General features: G+C 44.6%; 1 protein-coding gene across 2 annotated transcripts; it reads right to left on the bottom strand.

The window, feature by feature from the left end:
* Positions 1–26: 26 nt before the first annotated feature.
* LOC115205366 (wolframin) lies at positions 27–14,496 on the bottom strand. 2 transcript variants are annotated; one of them, XM_029771275.1, is made up of 10 exons: positions 14,313–14,496; positions 11,931–12,311; positions 10,472–10,548; positions 10,109–10,253; positions 9,560–9,733; positions 4,856–4,936; positions 4,616–4,770; positions 4,216–4,452; positions 2,890–3,765; positions 27–2,589 (listed from the first exon to the last, which is right to left on the bottom strand). In XM_029771275.1, exons 2-10 carry the CDS (start codon positions 12,307–12,309, stop codon positions 1,804–1,806), a joined length of 2,910 nt encoding a protein of 969 aa, XP_029627135.1. In that variant the 5' UTR covers positions 12,310–12,311; positions 14,313–14,496; the 3' UTR covers positions 27–1,803. The 2 variants fall into 2 exon arrangements, with proteins under 2 accessions (XP_029627135.1, XP_029627134.1); XM_029771274.1 differs by lacking the exon at positions 14,313–14,496 and adding an exon at positions 13,759–14,228.
* Positions 14,497–15,277: the final 781 nt, after the last annotated feature.

The following is a 15,277-nucleotide window of genomic DNA, read 5'->3' as shown; positions in this document are numbered from 1 at the left end:
TGCAATAACCCTTCAGGAAGGAGAGGTTTACATTTCCATGATTGGTTTATTGGTCACGGTAGAGTAGAGCGTTACAATAGTGACATCACATCCTGTGACAGTGACCTCATCATTAGAGGCCTGCTGCAGACTGGAACTGTGGGATCAGATCAGAACCCCACACAGCAGGGAGGGAGAGGAGGGAGAACAAGGCACACCAGTAAAGGAGGGGCAAAAATCTATTGGGACACAAGTGCACTTTGATACAGGTCAACTATCAGAGAGGTTGAATATGTCATTCTCTGTAAAGAGAAACGCTGACAGGATTTCAGTAGACTATACGCTGCTAGGTTAATGTGGCATCAGAACTATTTAACAATGTGATTTGAATAGACAGGGCACTTAACATTTACAAGAAGGGTATCAACATGACAATGATTAAAGCTCAATATTTAAGGAGACAACTGGAACAGTTTAAGTCCATTTGTTTCTCCATCATGATCTTATAATGAAAAACTATTTCAGGAAACAAAAAACTATTCAAGAACTGTACAATACTTTCCAAGTACCTAAAATGAAACTGAATTAAGGCCTCAAACTGTTACAAAAAGGCAGTTCATTTTGAAAACACAATTCATGCGTAAAACACAAACACTATTGAGTATTTTAAATGTAGTTACAAAGTCCTACTTTTACTTCATATGTAAACAGACTTGATAAGTCAAACAGACAAAAATATTTACAGTAGGGCCTAGATTCAATCAGATCGTTAACCAGCGGATGTTTTGGCAGTGTCGGAGGTGGAACTGCGTTGGAGCTGTCAAATCAGTGAGCGGCTGCTCTTGATCATTGTCACGAAGCCACACCCGTCCCACTCACGTTAGAAGTTCAGAATGAGGATTTCTATCAGCCTAATTGAGGTGTGGATTACATCTCATATTCCAGTGTCCGAACTTGTAAAACAAAGCCAATGGCAACGTCCGCTAGGTATAATACCAGGAGCCGCTTGTAGATTTGACAGCTCCAGCATAGTTATGTGGGTGTCGGCTAGTGCAAATATGATAGAATCTAGCCCTTAGTGTCATGGATGCAAACAGCAGGCCTATATGGTTGAATGGCATGCAAAATTAGACATTTGGACTGCATATCAAGAGCAAGTCAATAAGCTTATTGACCACAATGTTGATCGGCATTGTCCCACACACTTTCTCAAACGTTGACAGACTGAAAACACTGGCTATGAATGAGGAGGTTGAGGTGGTGTGTGTGGAAGTGATTGTGGTGTATGAAAGTGTAGTTAGTGTAAATTGTCTCCCTCCTTTGTAATTCAGTGGTTATGTTCTGTGATATTATCCTTTCCCACTATGACTCAGCAGCTATGAAAACACTCACACACTACGAACACACACCCATGCATAGTTTAACCATATGAACAATTCAACTATGATTCTAAGCTGGTTTTACTAGTCTACAGTAGGGGCTCATAGAGCAGACACACACACACACGCACACACACGCACACACACACTAGAAGCAGTTGAACCGCGGTACTGGAACTCCAGCATAGTGGAAAACACCCTGCAGAACCCCAGACTACTATAGGGAGACATAATGCATGTCTTACTGACAAACCTTTATGTGATTGTGTGTACATTCCCAGTGTACACTCCACATAGTGTACACTCAGGCACTCCTGATAGTGGTCGACATGATGCATTACTTACAATCCATACGGAAATCAGTTCTCAGTGTACACTTACACACTGCACCTAGTGTACACTTATACACTCCACATAGTGTACAGTCCTCTGCATTTATCCACCACTAGCCTTGGTCCATTCCTCCTCTGCCCTGTGTGGTCTGTGTCTCAGTGTCCTGCTCCAGCCGTGCTGTGAGGAAGGGGTTGAAGAAGAAGTCAAAGGCAAACTGCAGTGCCCCCTGGGCCGTGCGCCTCCAGTCGTGTTCTATCTTGTACTGCCTGCCGCTGGGCACTCGGGCGTCCGCACACGTCAGACAGTGGATGGCCTTCAGCTCAAACACAGGCCACTTGGAGCCCAGGCGTCCTTCTAGAACCGTACTGAACTCTACCAGGCTGCCAGCGCTCAGGTGCAGCAGCACTGGGCCAAACTCACTACTGGCCCTCAGGACGATATCCTTGGTGGCGTCCTCGTCCTCTATGATGGTCCCGTTCTTACTCTTCCTCTCCAGGGGCATGCCCAAGGTCACCTCGAACTTGTGGCGGTCGAAGTGCTTCACGTGGCACTCGTGCTTGGCCAGCTTTTTGAGTTTGCATAAGGGGTCTTCTGGAAGAGGTGCGGGGAGAGCCTGGTGAGGGGCAGTGGGGTCGGTGGTGTTGTCACAGAGGGGATAGGCCTCACCATAGAGACATCTCATCCAGTTCCCTACGAACACAGGAAGTAGGCCGATGACGGACTGGGCTCCGTTCTCGATGTCGGTAATGCGGGCGTATTTGAAGCGTCCTGTCCAGGTGACCCGGTGGCCCTCCAGGTGAGAACACAGGATCTGGGTTTGGGCCATGTTGTATTCCTTCCAGGCCTTGGGCCCACACAGGTTACTGTACTCCGGCCACGTGAGGGTGGAGTTATACACCTGTTCAACACACATTCACATTTGATTCAACTTTATTTTGAGATTGTTAATGTATTCCATTTAATGCTTTTCATACACTTAATGTATTCTTTATGTTGTTACATTTGAACACCCTACACAGCACTCTGCTGTAAACAGCACTCTGCTGTAAACAGCACTCTGCTGTAAACAGCACTCGGCTGCCTGCAATTAGATCTGCTTCGGTCATTCTGTTGTTCTTTACTATGTAAATATACTAGAACCTGTCATTTGTTTTATTTAGCATTGGGCATAATGTAGTAAACTACTTCTTGTGATTACCTTCATGCCTTCTGAGCGGTAGACATACATCCAGCAGAACATCAACAGAGCACTCAGCCACACCAGGATGAGCTTTACCACACTGCTCCGTGACAGGAACCGCGCCACCACCAGCGGGTTCAGGCTGAACCGCGTCCACAACCGCAACACCACCGGGACCGCGCACACAGTCAGAGTCACCAGCATCTTGGTGATCTCCAGAGCCATGAACCACTGGAGGACCTTGAAGAGCAACATGGCCGCCAAGCCCAAGGTGAGGACAGGCAGTGCGAACAGGAAGAGGAGGTAGCCCGCACAGGTCCGAATCAGACCGATGGTGGAGGACGAGTGGAGCAGGGCCAGGCAGAGCTCACACCAGACGAAGCAGACCATGTAGGGTACGAGGCAGAGGTAGGTGCCCCTGAAGCCCCTCCGCTGGGCCATGCGGAACAGCAGGTAGATCAGGTGCCCGTAGAGAAGACACGGCACGCCCACGTTCAGCGCCACCATCTCCCCTAGCGGCACCGTCACAAACGTTGTTCCTAACACCCGCAGGAACCAGACACTATCGGGTAATAGTTGTGTAAGGGCACAGACCCCCGATAAGACCTCTGTGAGCAGGGCGCGGCGGGCGAAGAGCTCAGCGGAGGCTTGGAGGCTGAGGAAGGAGGTGACGGTGAAGAACAGGGCCACGGTGGCCAGCTCGGAGCAGGGGATCCAGGTCTTGTCAGCCATGGGGAAGGAGAAGACCACGAAGACCATCGACAGCAGGAAGTAGAGGTAGGGCTCCAGGTGGGTCCAGCCGAAGTTAGTCTCAGCTTGCTCTAGGTCCAGGCCGGGCTCGAAACGTAACAGCAGGTCTGTAAGGGCCCGGAAGTTCTCCCACGCCTTGGAGTTCTGGAATAACAACACCAACAGCTCTTTACACACTGAACACTCATTATACAAACGGGTGGTTTGGAATTCCCATTGTTAGAGCCTCTCCTGCCCATGATAAATGAGACAACATACACATGGCCGCGTTCATATAAAGTGGCATCGTTTACGTCGTTACCTAGCAACCCACTACCACTACTACTTTTAAAACGACCTGTAAGTCATGGAGTTCTGGAAGAACAACACCAACAGCTCTTTACACACTGAACACACAAATCCTATAGCTGTCATGGAATAACTTACCATAGTAGTTACATACTACTAAACATTTTCCTTCTGTTTTCCAAGAAAACACCAAAGGTCAAGTACTCCCTAAATGAGAGTACTTGCTAGTTGGTTACAGGATAACGACAGATTATCCTCTTTCAGTTCCTCTGCTCTAAGGCTAGAGCCGTGTGAAGGTTATCCCACCTGGAAGACGCGCAGCGTGCAGATGACCATGGAGAACAAGGACAGATAGAAGATGAGCAGGGGGATGAGAAAGATGAAGAAGTCGATGGTAAGGTTGCTGATGATGAAGAAGAAGATGAGAGCGTTGACGTGGTGGGTGGGGATGAGGGCACTGAGCCACTGCATGCCCGCCCGGGACGCCCAGTTAATCAGGTGCTCCTTGATCTCCAACAGGGCGTGTAGGGGGAACTTCAAGACCTAGGGGAGAGGCAGGGGGGAGAGAAAGGGAAGTGGAGAGGGAGTGACAGAGAGCGAGACAGAGAGACAGAGAGAGAGGGTAAATCCATGAGCAAGATAATTACATCTGTGTGTGAAGATGTTATAAACACATGCATTCCCAGAGAGATAAAAAGGTTCAGACCTTCTTGTGAAGGGGCAAGTCGTCTGGGTTCTTCACAGCTTCATCATCGTCATCGTCACCACCGTCCCCAGCCATAGTGGGAGAGGGGGGGATGCCCTGAGCATACTTCTTAGTGGTCTCTACAAAGTCATCCAGATCCACATCATAGCAACTAGCTGCAGAGACACACAGAGAGAGGTAGTCTTTACTCACTATTACATTACCTTTCCATTTGATTCTATAACACAAACACACACCAACCTTTGCTGGTGACGAGGCTCTCCAGAACTCTCCTCTGTTTCTGCATGGAGCTGGATATGGGGCCCTGGGAAGCAGCGTCATCTTGGGGTGGAGGAATTACAGAGAAACACTAAGTGTTTACTAATGTGCACCTTTTGGTAACATGATGCCTCGCCGTCTCAGACTCCCAAATAGCAACATCCACAAAGGGGCAATAGCAGAGGTTCTATTGTTATCTTCTCATTTGAGTTGAAAGTAAAGGAAAATCCCGTTTTGGTTGTCTCCCCTTGCTACTTAGCTGGCTAACATAGCCAATAAGCTAGCTAGCCTTTTAGATTCCCACATCTCCATGTGAAATAATCAGATTTATAATTAAATAATATGCTCTGGTAAATATAATATTATTGTACTTGCCAGTGTAACCTACAACATTATCCCAGTTTGATATGCTGCTTGAATGTATTCGCTCTCATATCAGCTAAAAATAGAATGTAATCAAAAAGCACATGGCTACAGCTGTTTTTACAGTAACAAAAATTGCCTAGAATCACGTACTTATTACTTCTAAACAAAGTACTTTTGGGGGGGATTCTAATAATGATACAATGTTGTTTGGTTTATTGTTTGAATAGTCGCTGAGATTATATTTGGTTATCAATGCAAACTATACTTCTTATTAGATGCAGCAGTCTAATGCCAAGCTAAACCAAAACAGAACAATTTTGAAGTTGAAGTGATTTTGAAGTGAGTGTATATTTGTGTCCATATACAGTACCAGTCAAAAGTTTGGACACACCTACTCATTCCAGGGTTTTTCTTTAGTAGTCACCTGGAATGCATTTCAATTAACATGTGTGCCTTGTTAAAAGTTAATTAGTGGAATTTATTTCCTTCTTAATGCATTTGAGCCAATCAGTTGTTTTGTGACAAGGTTGGGGTGGGATACAGAAGATGGTCTTTTACCAAATAGGGCTAAATCCATATTATGGCAAGAACAGCTCAAATAAGCAAAGAGAAACAGTCCATCATTACATGAAGGTCAGTCAATCCGGAAAATGTCGAGAACTTTGAAAGTTTCTTCAAGTGCAGTCGCCAAAACCATCAAGCCCTATGATGAAACTGGCTCTCATGAGGACCGCCACAGGAAAGGAAGACCCAAGCTGTGTTTGAATACCGATACTAACATATTGTATACTACATACATAATGAGTACATACTAAAATGAACTAATAGTATGCTGTAAATGAACGGTATCCTTTCAGTTGAGCGTACTAGCTCGTCACCTGTCTACTGGAAGTTGATGCTGTTGCTATGCAACGTCTTGCTAGCTAGTTAGCGTAATAAATTACATTTTACGACTTCGGATGTGTTTTAAATTCATTTTGGAGTGCCAGAGTGTGCTCGTAAATTCAGAGCGCTGTCAGATTGTCCGTTTGTAAAATCTGAGCGCACACTGGACGCTTGGGCCGAGGAGTAGGGTTGATTTGAGCGTTCTGACCTTACAACGGCAGTCAAGCAACCAAGCTAACGTTGGCTAGCTACTTGCATACACAAAATGAGACAACTCTGACCATTTTACTCACCATAGCAGAGATGGTTAGGCAGTTGTCATGTTATCTAGAGTGTTGGTGACTAACTGTGCTGCTGGCAACAATTTAATTACACTTTTTTTTTTGCAGACGTTTACTGACACCGGCCACATTCAATGGGTGTTGAACGCTCGTAAATTCATTTTTCTGCGCTCTGGTACACTCAGACGAGTGCTCTGAAGTCGGAGTAGATAGCCGGAGCGAATTCACGAAACCACCCGAATGTCCATTGAGAACGCAAAACGACTATTCCATTCAGCTAAGCTAAGAATGACGGGAATAATCAAGTCAACAAACGTTGGGTAGTTAGATAGCCTATAGTTTATATACCCGCAAGTTTGATGTATAAGTAGCCAACTAACGTTAGGTAACATACCGGTACATACTGCTGTAATGATATGCTATGTGGTTTGTAAGGACAGCGTAGCTAACAAATTGTCAGCCAACATAACGTGTACGGTAAGTTGTTTGAAAAGTCATTACTTTATTTCATTGCTCAACATTGGTCATAATTAGTTAAAGCAATGAATTTGTTTGCGCTCTTGTACTTCGGCTGCATATTTTCCGCTATTTTCTTCAAATCTGAAAACGATGTGAAGCCACGCCCATTTCCCGAAGAATTGCATTATGGGCCCTAAAGTACGAAGTAGTGTCCAATGTATACTTCATATTTTAGCGAGTTTAGTACGACATCCGGAAACTTTTCGCATATTAACTATATCCATACTATGTACTCAATTCACACCACAAATACTACAGTTAGTGCAGTTAGTATGAGTATTCGAACACAGCTCCAGATTTACCTCTGCTGCAGAGGTCATTAGTTACCAGCCTCAGAAATTGCAGCCCAAATAAATGCTTCAGAGTTTAAGTAACAGACACATCGCAACATCAACTGTTCAGAGGAGACTGCGTGAATCAGGCCTTCATGGTAAACTTGCTGTAAATAAACCACTACTAAAGGACACCAATAAGAAGAAGTGAATTGCTTGGGTCAAGAAACGAGCAATGGTGTAAATCTGTCCTTTGGTCTGATGAATCCAAATTTGAGATTTTTTGTTCCAACCGCCATTTCTTTGAGACACAGAGCAGGTGAAGCATGGAGGAGGAGGTGTGATGGTGCTTTGCTGGTGACACTGTCTGATTTATTTAGAATTCAAGGCACACTTAACCAGCATGGCTACCACAGCATTCTCCAGCAATACGCCATCCCATCAAGTTTACGCTTAGTGGGACTATAATTTATTTTTCAACAGAACAATGACCCAAAACACATCTCCAGGCTGTGTAAGGGCTATTTGACCAAGAAGGGGAGTGATCGTGCTGCATCAGATGACCTGGCCTCCACAATCACCCGATTGTGGTTTGGGATGAGTTGGACCGCAGAGTGAAGGAAAAGCAGCCAACAAGTACTCAGCATATCCTGTTGGGGATAGGGGGCAGTATTTGCACGGCCGGATAAAAAACGTACCCGATTTAATCTGGTTACTACTCCTGCCCAGTAACTAGAATATGCATATAATTATTGGCTTTGGATAGAAAACACCCTAAAGTTTCTAAAACTGTTAGAATGGTGTCTGTGAGTATAACAGAACTCATATGGCAGGCAAAAACCTGAGAAGATTCCTTACAGGAAGTGGCCTGTCTGACCATTCCTTGAGCTTCTTGACTCTGTTTATTGAAGACTGAGGATCTTTGCTGTAACGTGACACTTCCTACGGCTCCCATAGGCTCTCAGAACCCGGGAAAAAGCTGAATGATGAAATTCAAGCCTCTGGCTGAAAAACATTAGCGCGTTTGGATAGTGGCCGGTCAGAGGGCCATCAGACTGAGGCTCGTGCACGAGTCGACCCCATGTTTTATTTTCTTTCGTCTTTGAACGTAAACACGCTTTGCCGGTCGGAATATTATCACTTTTTTACGAGAAAAATGGCATAAAATTGATTTTAAACAGCGGTTGACATGCTTCGAAGTACGGTAATGGAATATTTAGACATTTTTTGTCACGAAATGCGTCGTGCTCGTCACCCTTCTTTACCATTCGGATAGTTTCTTGAACGCACGAACAAAACAGAGGATATTTGAACATAACTATGGATTATTTGGGACCAAACCAACATTTGTTATTGAAGTAGAAATCCTGGGAGTGCATTCTGACGAAGAACACCAAAGGTAATAACATTTTTCTTATAGTAAATCTGACTTTGGTGAGTGCTAAACTTGCTGGGTGTCTAAATAGCTAGCCCTGTGATGCCGGGCTATCTACTTAGAATATTGCAAAATGTGCTTTCACCGAAAAGCTATTTTAAAATCGGACATATCGAGTGCATAGAGGAGTTCTGTATCTATAATTCTTAAAATAATTGTTATGCTTTTTGTGAACGTTTATTGTGAGTAATTTAGTAAATTTTTAGTAAATTCACCGGAAGTTTGCGGGGGGTATGCTAGTTCTGAACGTCACATGCTAATGTAAAAAGCTGGTTTTTGATATAAATATGAACTTGATTGAACAAAACATGCATGTATTGTATAACATAATGTCCTAGGTGTGTCATCTGATGAAGATCATCAAAGGTTAGTGCTGCATTTAGCTGTGGTTTTGTTTTTGTGACATTATATGCTAGCTTGAAAAATGGGTGTATGATTATTTCTGGCTGGGTACTCTGCTGACATAATCTAATGTTTTGCTTTCGTTGTAAAGCCTTTTTGAAATCGGACAGTGTGGTTAGATTAACGAGAGTCTTGTCTTTAAAATGGGGTAAAATAGTCATATGTTTGAGAAATTGAAGTAATAGCATTTCTAAGGTATTTGAATAACGCGCCACAGGATTCCACTGGCTGTTACGTAGGTGGGACGATTTCGTTGGATAAGCATTCCAGGTGAAGCTGGTTGAGAGAATGCCAAGATTGTACAAAGCTGTTATCAAGGCAAACGGTTGCTACTTTGAAGAATCTAAAATATAAAACAGTTTTTTGGTTACTACACAATTCCATAAGTATTATTTCATAGTTTTGATGTCTTCACTATTTATCTACAATGTAGAAAATAGTAAAAATAAAGAAAAACCTTTGAATGAGTAGGTGTGTCCAAACTTTTGATTGGTACTGTATGCCATGTCAGTGCTCAGTACAGTACCTGGCTCAGCGTTGACGTGTTCCACGTTCTCCAGCATCTCAGACACTGCCACCCTTCTCTTCTTCTCTGGGTTGAGCTTCCAGTACATGACCAGAGCAGCCTTCCTCACTCCTCTCTCAAATCTTGTCTCCGTACACAGCTTCTTCACCTCCTCAAAGTTTTCTGACGTGATGCCTAATGGTAACCACAAACTCAACCTTAATGCCTCATAATAAACGCCATGCACTGAAACAATCAGTTCAACATTCCCAATGACAGTTGACTCTTTATAAGTTCTTATCGTTTAAGTGCATACTCCATTTAATTGCACACTGTACTTTTTCAGACGCAATTCAAAAGTATTATCTTGAATTGCTCTAGTTCGCCATACTGTTCCAGGGTGAAGTTTCCCCTAGGTACAGATCTAGGATCAGCTTCCCCTCCCCCAAATTGTAACCTTAACCATTAGTGGGGGGAAATGCTGAACTGATCTAAGATCAGAGTCTAGGGGTAACTACACCCTACACCTAACCATGCTTCCTGTTAGTGGTTTAGGCCGCGCCCCCTCACCTTTCCTGGTTGCTAGGCAGCGCTGTAGCATCTTGACTGCGTCCTTGCGGCCCTGTTTGCTGGCCTGCACCAGCCAGCTTACTGCTGTACAGTTGTTCACCTCCTCATCTCTCTCCTCAGCCAGGGCCAAGTAGTACCAGCCCATCTACACACAGACACAATATATATCACCTACAATGTGCACATTCAAAGAAACTTGCCAGATGTGGGATGATGCAAACAATTCTAATCAGACTAAATGAATCTGGTGTTCTGCCCAGACTGACAATGGGGTCCTTATGAAGACCCGTTGTAGTTCATATGTTAGGACTATTCATGTTTGCTCTGGTGGTCTCTCGGAGGTGGACTGTGGGTAATACTCACCCTACTCTGGGCTTTGGCATCTCCAGACTTGGCCCTCTCCTCCAGCTCCTCCACACTCAGCTCCTCCTCTGGCTCCTCTACACAGAGACACAACACCCATCTTTTCATCATGATGGTTATTGGCACAAGGTTATTACATGGTGACCGGCAGCACTGATACATACAGTAACAGATGTTGCATAGCATTTTAGGAAACAATAGCAGTAGTGTTATTCATTCAGAGCAGGATGTTCCTTCCTGTAGACAGATGCTAACTGCTCACAACAACTGTCACTGAACAGAGCCCACTTCAGTAGCGCCCCCCCAACCCCCCCAACAGACAGTCTCTCTAACCGTTACTGACACCTGTCCTTCTTCCCATCTCTAATACCGTTTGTGTATTTGTAAAGGAAACATCCACCCTTTTCAACATCAAATTCATCATCTCCAGCAACATCATCATCTGTTTTGGAGTCAAAGAGACAGCAGAAGATAAATGTTTCAGATGACATCATCCGAAATCACTGATGACATCATCTGATGTGCATGATCGTGATTTTAAAGAACTATGAGCAGGCCAAATTTGTTTTAGAGCCCTTGTTATACTATGTAGGCTAAGTGAGGTCTTGCTGTACTGTATAAAGCTTCTAGAGGTGGTAAATCTGTGTTGTGTCACTAAGGAGCAGAGGAAACTGTCCGCATGTGCTGTGCTTCTACATGCATCCAGTTCCTTCCCTTACAATCCATCGATTCCTGGCAGCATTGTGGACCTAGCCCAGCCCTGCGCCTCAGCCCTAAAATAACAGTTTATTTAGCTCACTCAACAGCTACCCCTCACCCCCTGGCACTGACACGACACCAACACGTTTATCAGAAATATGTAGTTTGGTTATTATTGTTGTCTGAGCTTTGGTGTGTTGTAATGTGTTGTGTTGTAATGTGTTGTGTTGTGATGTGCTGCGTTGTAATGTGCTGCGTTGTAATGTGCTGCGTTGTAATGTGCTGCGTTGTAATGTGCTGGGTTGTGTTGGAATGGGTTGTGTTGGAATGGGTTGTGTTGGAATGGGTTGTGTTCTTTTGTAATGTGTTGTAATGTGTTGTGTTGCTGTCACGCCTGCTCCCGCTTTACCCCCCTGGCGCTCGAGGGCGCCAGGCTCCCCTGCATTACGCACTCCTGACACCATCATTACGCACAAACCTGCCTTTTCCCGTCACGCACATCAGCGTATTATTGGACTCACCTGGACTCTATCACCTGTTTATTACCTCCCCTATATTTGTCAGTTCCCCATCTCTGTTCCCCGCTGCTGCATTGATTGTCGAATGTCGTTGTTTTGCCCTTGTGCTGATGCTGTGGCTGTCTTGTTTCATGTCTGTTCTTCATTAAATGTTGACTCCCTGTACCTGCTTCTCATCTCAGTCGTCGGTCCTTACAGTTGCAGTGTAATGTGTTGTGTTGTGTCTCTTTGGCTGTACTCACCTGGCTGAGCTACTGAAGCCTGTCGTAGAGGGGTAGTAGGGGGGCTGACCGAGGTATCTCCAGCAGCACCTGCCCCCCTCCTCTCCTCAGCTGACCGGCTGGCAGCATTGAGCTGGGATCGTCCTGCCTGGGAGACAGGCCTGATGGGCTGCCGCAGGGGGGAGGCAGGAGGGGTGGAGAGGGAGGGCGAGGAAGGAGAGAGAGGGGGACCAGGATGAGAAGAGGAGGAAGATGAGACCGGAGAGGTCGGGACGGATGGGGTGGATATAGGCAGGGTCAAGGTGGGTCTAGTGCCTTGGGTAGATTTAGGGGTAGCTGGGGGAGGGGAGGTGGGGACAGGTTTCAGGGTGTTTGGGGTGCTGGGGGGTGATGGTTCCATGTCTGAAACACAGAAGAGGATAAAATAGTTTAAACTCGGCCTGGTGTAAATAACGTTTAACTTTTATAGATGGAGCTTTTCAGAATCATTCAAAAATCTTGTCAGTAATCAATCAAGGAAGGGACAACGATGCATGAGGGGCGTGGCAGCTGGAAGCGTGGGTCTGTTGACACAGCTGCAGCAGAGTGCGGCCAGGGGAGAGGAGAGAGAGAGTGGCCGCATTGTCAATGTGAGGGGGACACCTGGTGCAGTGACACAACAGCTGCATGACACACTCCACTCTTCTGCTCCAATCATTCAACTCTCACTGTCTAAGGGAGCCCATAGCTTCCCCTCAGGACAAAGTGCTAAGATGTCTCTCTCAACCCCAAAACATGGCTCTGTGTCAGTTTCACTGCCTTTCTTGTCCCCCAAATTGCCATATGGTCAAACTTCAGCTATCCCAGCCAAACTCTAACCAATAAATTGCCTAAACACCAATTCTACTTCAGACAGCATGATGACGCTAGCACAATAGGAGGGTGACAAACTGGTTGGCATGCAAGAGCTTGAGTGACCATGACGCGCTTTGCTGCAATGCTGAGGATCTCCCCCAAGCCAATGACTCCACCAGTAGGAAAGTCATTCAATAACATAGCTAATAAGCAAATGACACAGGTGGATCAATGTTTTAGAATGCATTATTAAAAGTTGGTGACCAGTTTAAAATGTAGTGGAAAACACAATAATATATTATACAAATATGCATTTAGCAAATGCGTTTATCTATAGCGCCTTATGCAGACACTCGTTTTAAAATCTATTCTTCTGTCAACGACAAAGGAACCGTAAATATGACCACGAGCTGGCAGTTCTGACTATGGTACAACCAGTGGTGGAAAAATTACCCGTCATACTTGAGTAAAATAAAAAATACCTTCATAGAAAATGACTCAAGTAAAAGTGAAAGTCACTTTAGTAAAAGTCTAAAAGTATTTGGTTTTAAATATACTTAAGTGTCAAAAGTAAAAGTATAAATTATTTCACATTCCTTATATAAAGCAAACCAGATAGCACAAATGTTTTACATTTACAGATAGCCAGTGGCACACCAACACTCGGACATCACTTATAAACAAAGCATTTGTGTTAGTGAGTCGGTCAGATCAGAGGCAGTAGGGATGACCAGGGATGTTCTCTTGATAAGTGAGTGAATTGGACGATTTTCCTGTCCTTCAAAGCATTCCTAATGTAACGAGTACCTTTGGGTGTCAGGGAAAATCTATGTAAACAATCACATTATTTTCTTTAGGAATGTAGGGGGAGTAAACGTAGACATTTTCAAAAATTGTAATATTAATAAAGTACAGATACCCTCAAAAACTGCTTAAGTAGTACTTTAATTTTTATTTTATTTACACCACTCAGTACAGCATGTCCAAAACAAAAATGTCAGCGTTATTCTCTCACCTTTGCAGTCAAAGACTCAATCAGTGTTTCGTCTAGTCGATAAGAATCTGATAGAAATGTCCAGTTTAAGTTGTTCAGGGCCTCGTCATCTCACCTTTGACAACTCCGTTCCACAAGCGCATCTGTGATCTAACTACTTTTGGGATGAGGGGAACTCCTTCAGCTCTACAGACAAAATAAACGCCCACTTTCTACTCCGCCTATGATTAGACGTTGTCATTGACTCCTTCGTTTTCTCTTAATTTCATTGGCCACAGATACAGGAAGTCGAAACCATTTCCCGAGCCTTCTCTTTCAGCCATCACCAGTAGATAATCGAAATGCCTCTGGTTCAGAGAATACAGTAATTGGCTGATGACATTTGTACATCTTTTCGTGGTTTGATGTGCCGTAGCCTACATGCATCGATAAACACTAAACCTCATACGTTCAGTTACGCTTAAAATGGGGAATGCTTCAGTCACACCATGTCATAAGAATTTACATTGTAAATGAATGTCCAGAGCCTTTCTCTTTTCATGTAAACGTCCCACTCATATTTGCATAGCTCCTACCTCCGTGCTCGATTGTTCTTCCTGGTTACATCATTTGTTGTGGCAGTCTTCTTGGTCGCAGGTCTAAAATGCATTTCTAATATCCCGCAATGAACTTTGAGCTTCCGCAGAGCCCGGCGACAGTCACAGAGATATCTCCTATCTCCCTCCACGGGTTCGCTCTCGTCCCGGTGACCAGCTTGGGGGCGGGGGGTGAACCGGGGAGCCGCGACATTGCACCTGGCTCCTGAGTGATACAGGTGTTGTGACGAAAATCTCCCCCCTGCCAGAATTCGCCCCCCCCCCCCTTTCTAATTTCCTTAATTTTGTGACTAGAGTCAAATACCTTCTGTGGCACACATCAGAGTCAAACACTTTCTATAGAACAAACCGAAATTAATTATTAATGTATTTGTGTTATATTAAACATAGAGGGAGTAAAATGTTGGCAAGTAATAAACATTTCAGAACAACTATGGCTGAATTATTATCCTTACACTTTCAAAAATACTAGTCGAATAAGACATGGGCGAGATGATGCATTTTGGCAAAGAGATTAATTTATAGACTAATACAAATCAGTAGCGGATTTAGGTACGGCGACATGGGCAACCATCCAGGGCGGGCACGGGTGCTGAAAGGGGGGTTCGCCCAGGGCGCCACAATGAAACAAATAGCCAAACCGAAAACTGCAGACAAAAATGGTTTCTGCTACTAAGATCAGTGAAATGTAGGCTAAACTGACAACGGAGTGAAGAGCAGAAATCTCAACTAGCAAGCAAGTCGCAGCAATGAAGAACGAGAAGGGCAGGGGGGAGATTGTCGGCACAACACCGGCCGAGGATGGGACAACACCACCTGTCGTGTGGTTAGAACGCAGATCGTTTTTTGGAAGTGGGGAGTTGCATTATTTAGCATGGCACCTTTCCAACAAGTCAGTTTGTCAAATTTCTTCCCTGCTGGAGCTGCCCCGGTCAACTGGAAGT

Source organism: Salmo trutta, chromosome 13 (assembly GCF_901001165.1).
Source record: "Salmo trutta chromosome 13, fSalTru1.1, whole genome shotgun sequence".
Classification (NCBI taxonomy): Eukaryota; Metazoa; Chordata; class Actinopteri; order Salmoniformes; family Salmonidae; genus Salmo; species Salmo trutta.
The sequence above is the reverse complement of the archived record's forward strand: the minus strand, read 5'-3'. Positions and strand labels throughout refer to the sequence as shown.

Bases quoted from the DNA above. Each gene is read 5' to 3' on its own strand.
- LOC115205366 (XM_029771275.1), bottom strand. From the start codon at position 12,309: ATGGAACCATCACCCCCCAGCACCCCAAACACCCTGAAACCTGTCCCC. The intron at 4,937-9,559 runs GTACTGTACTGA...CTCCACCCCAAG, and splicing joins ACACGTCAACGCTGAGCCAG to ATGACGCTGCTTCCCAGGGC. The intron at 4,771-4,855 runs GTTGGTGTGTGT...GTGTCTCTGCAG, and splicing joins GAGCCTCGTCACCAGCAAAG to CTAGTTGCTATGATGTGGAT.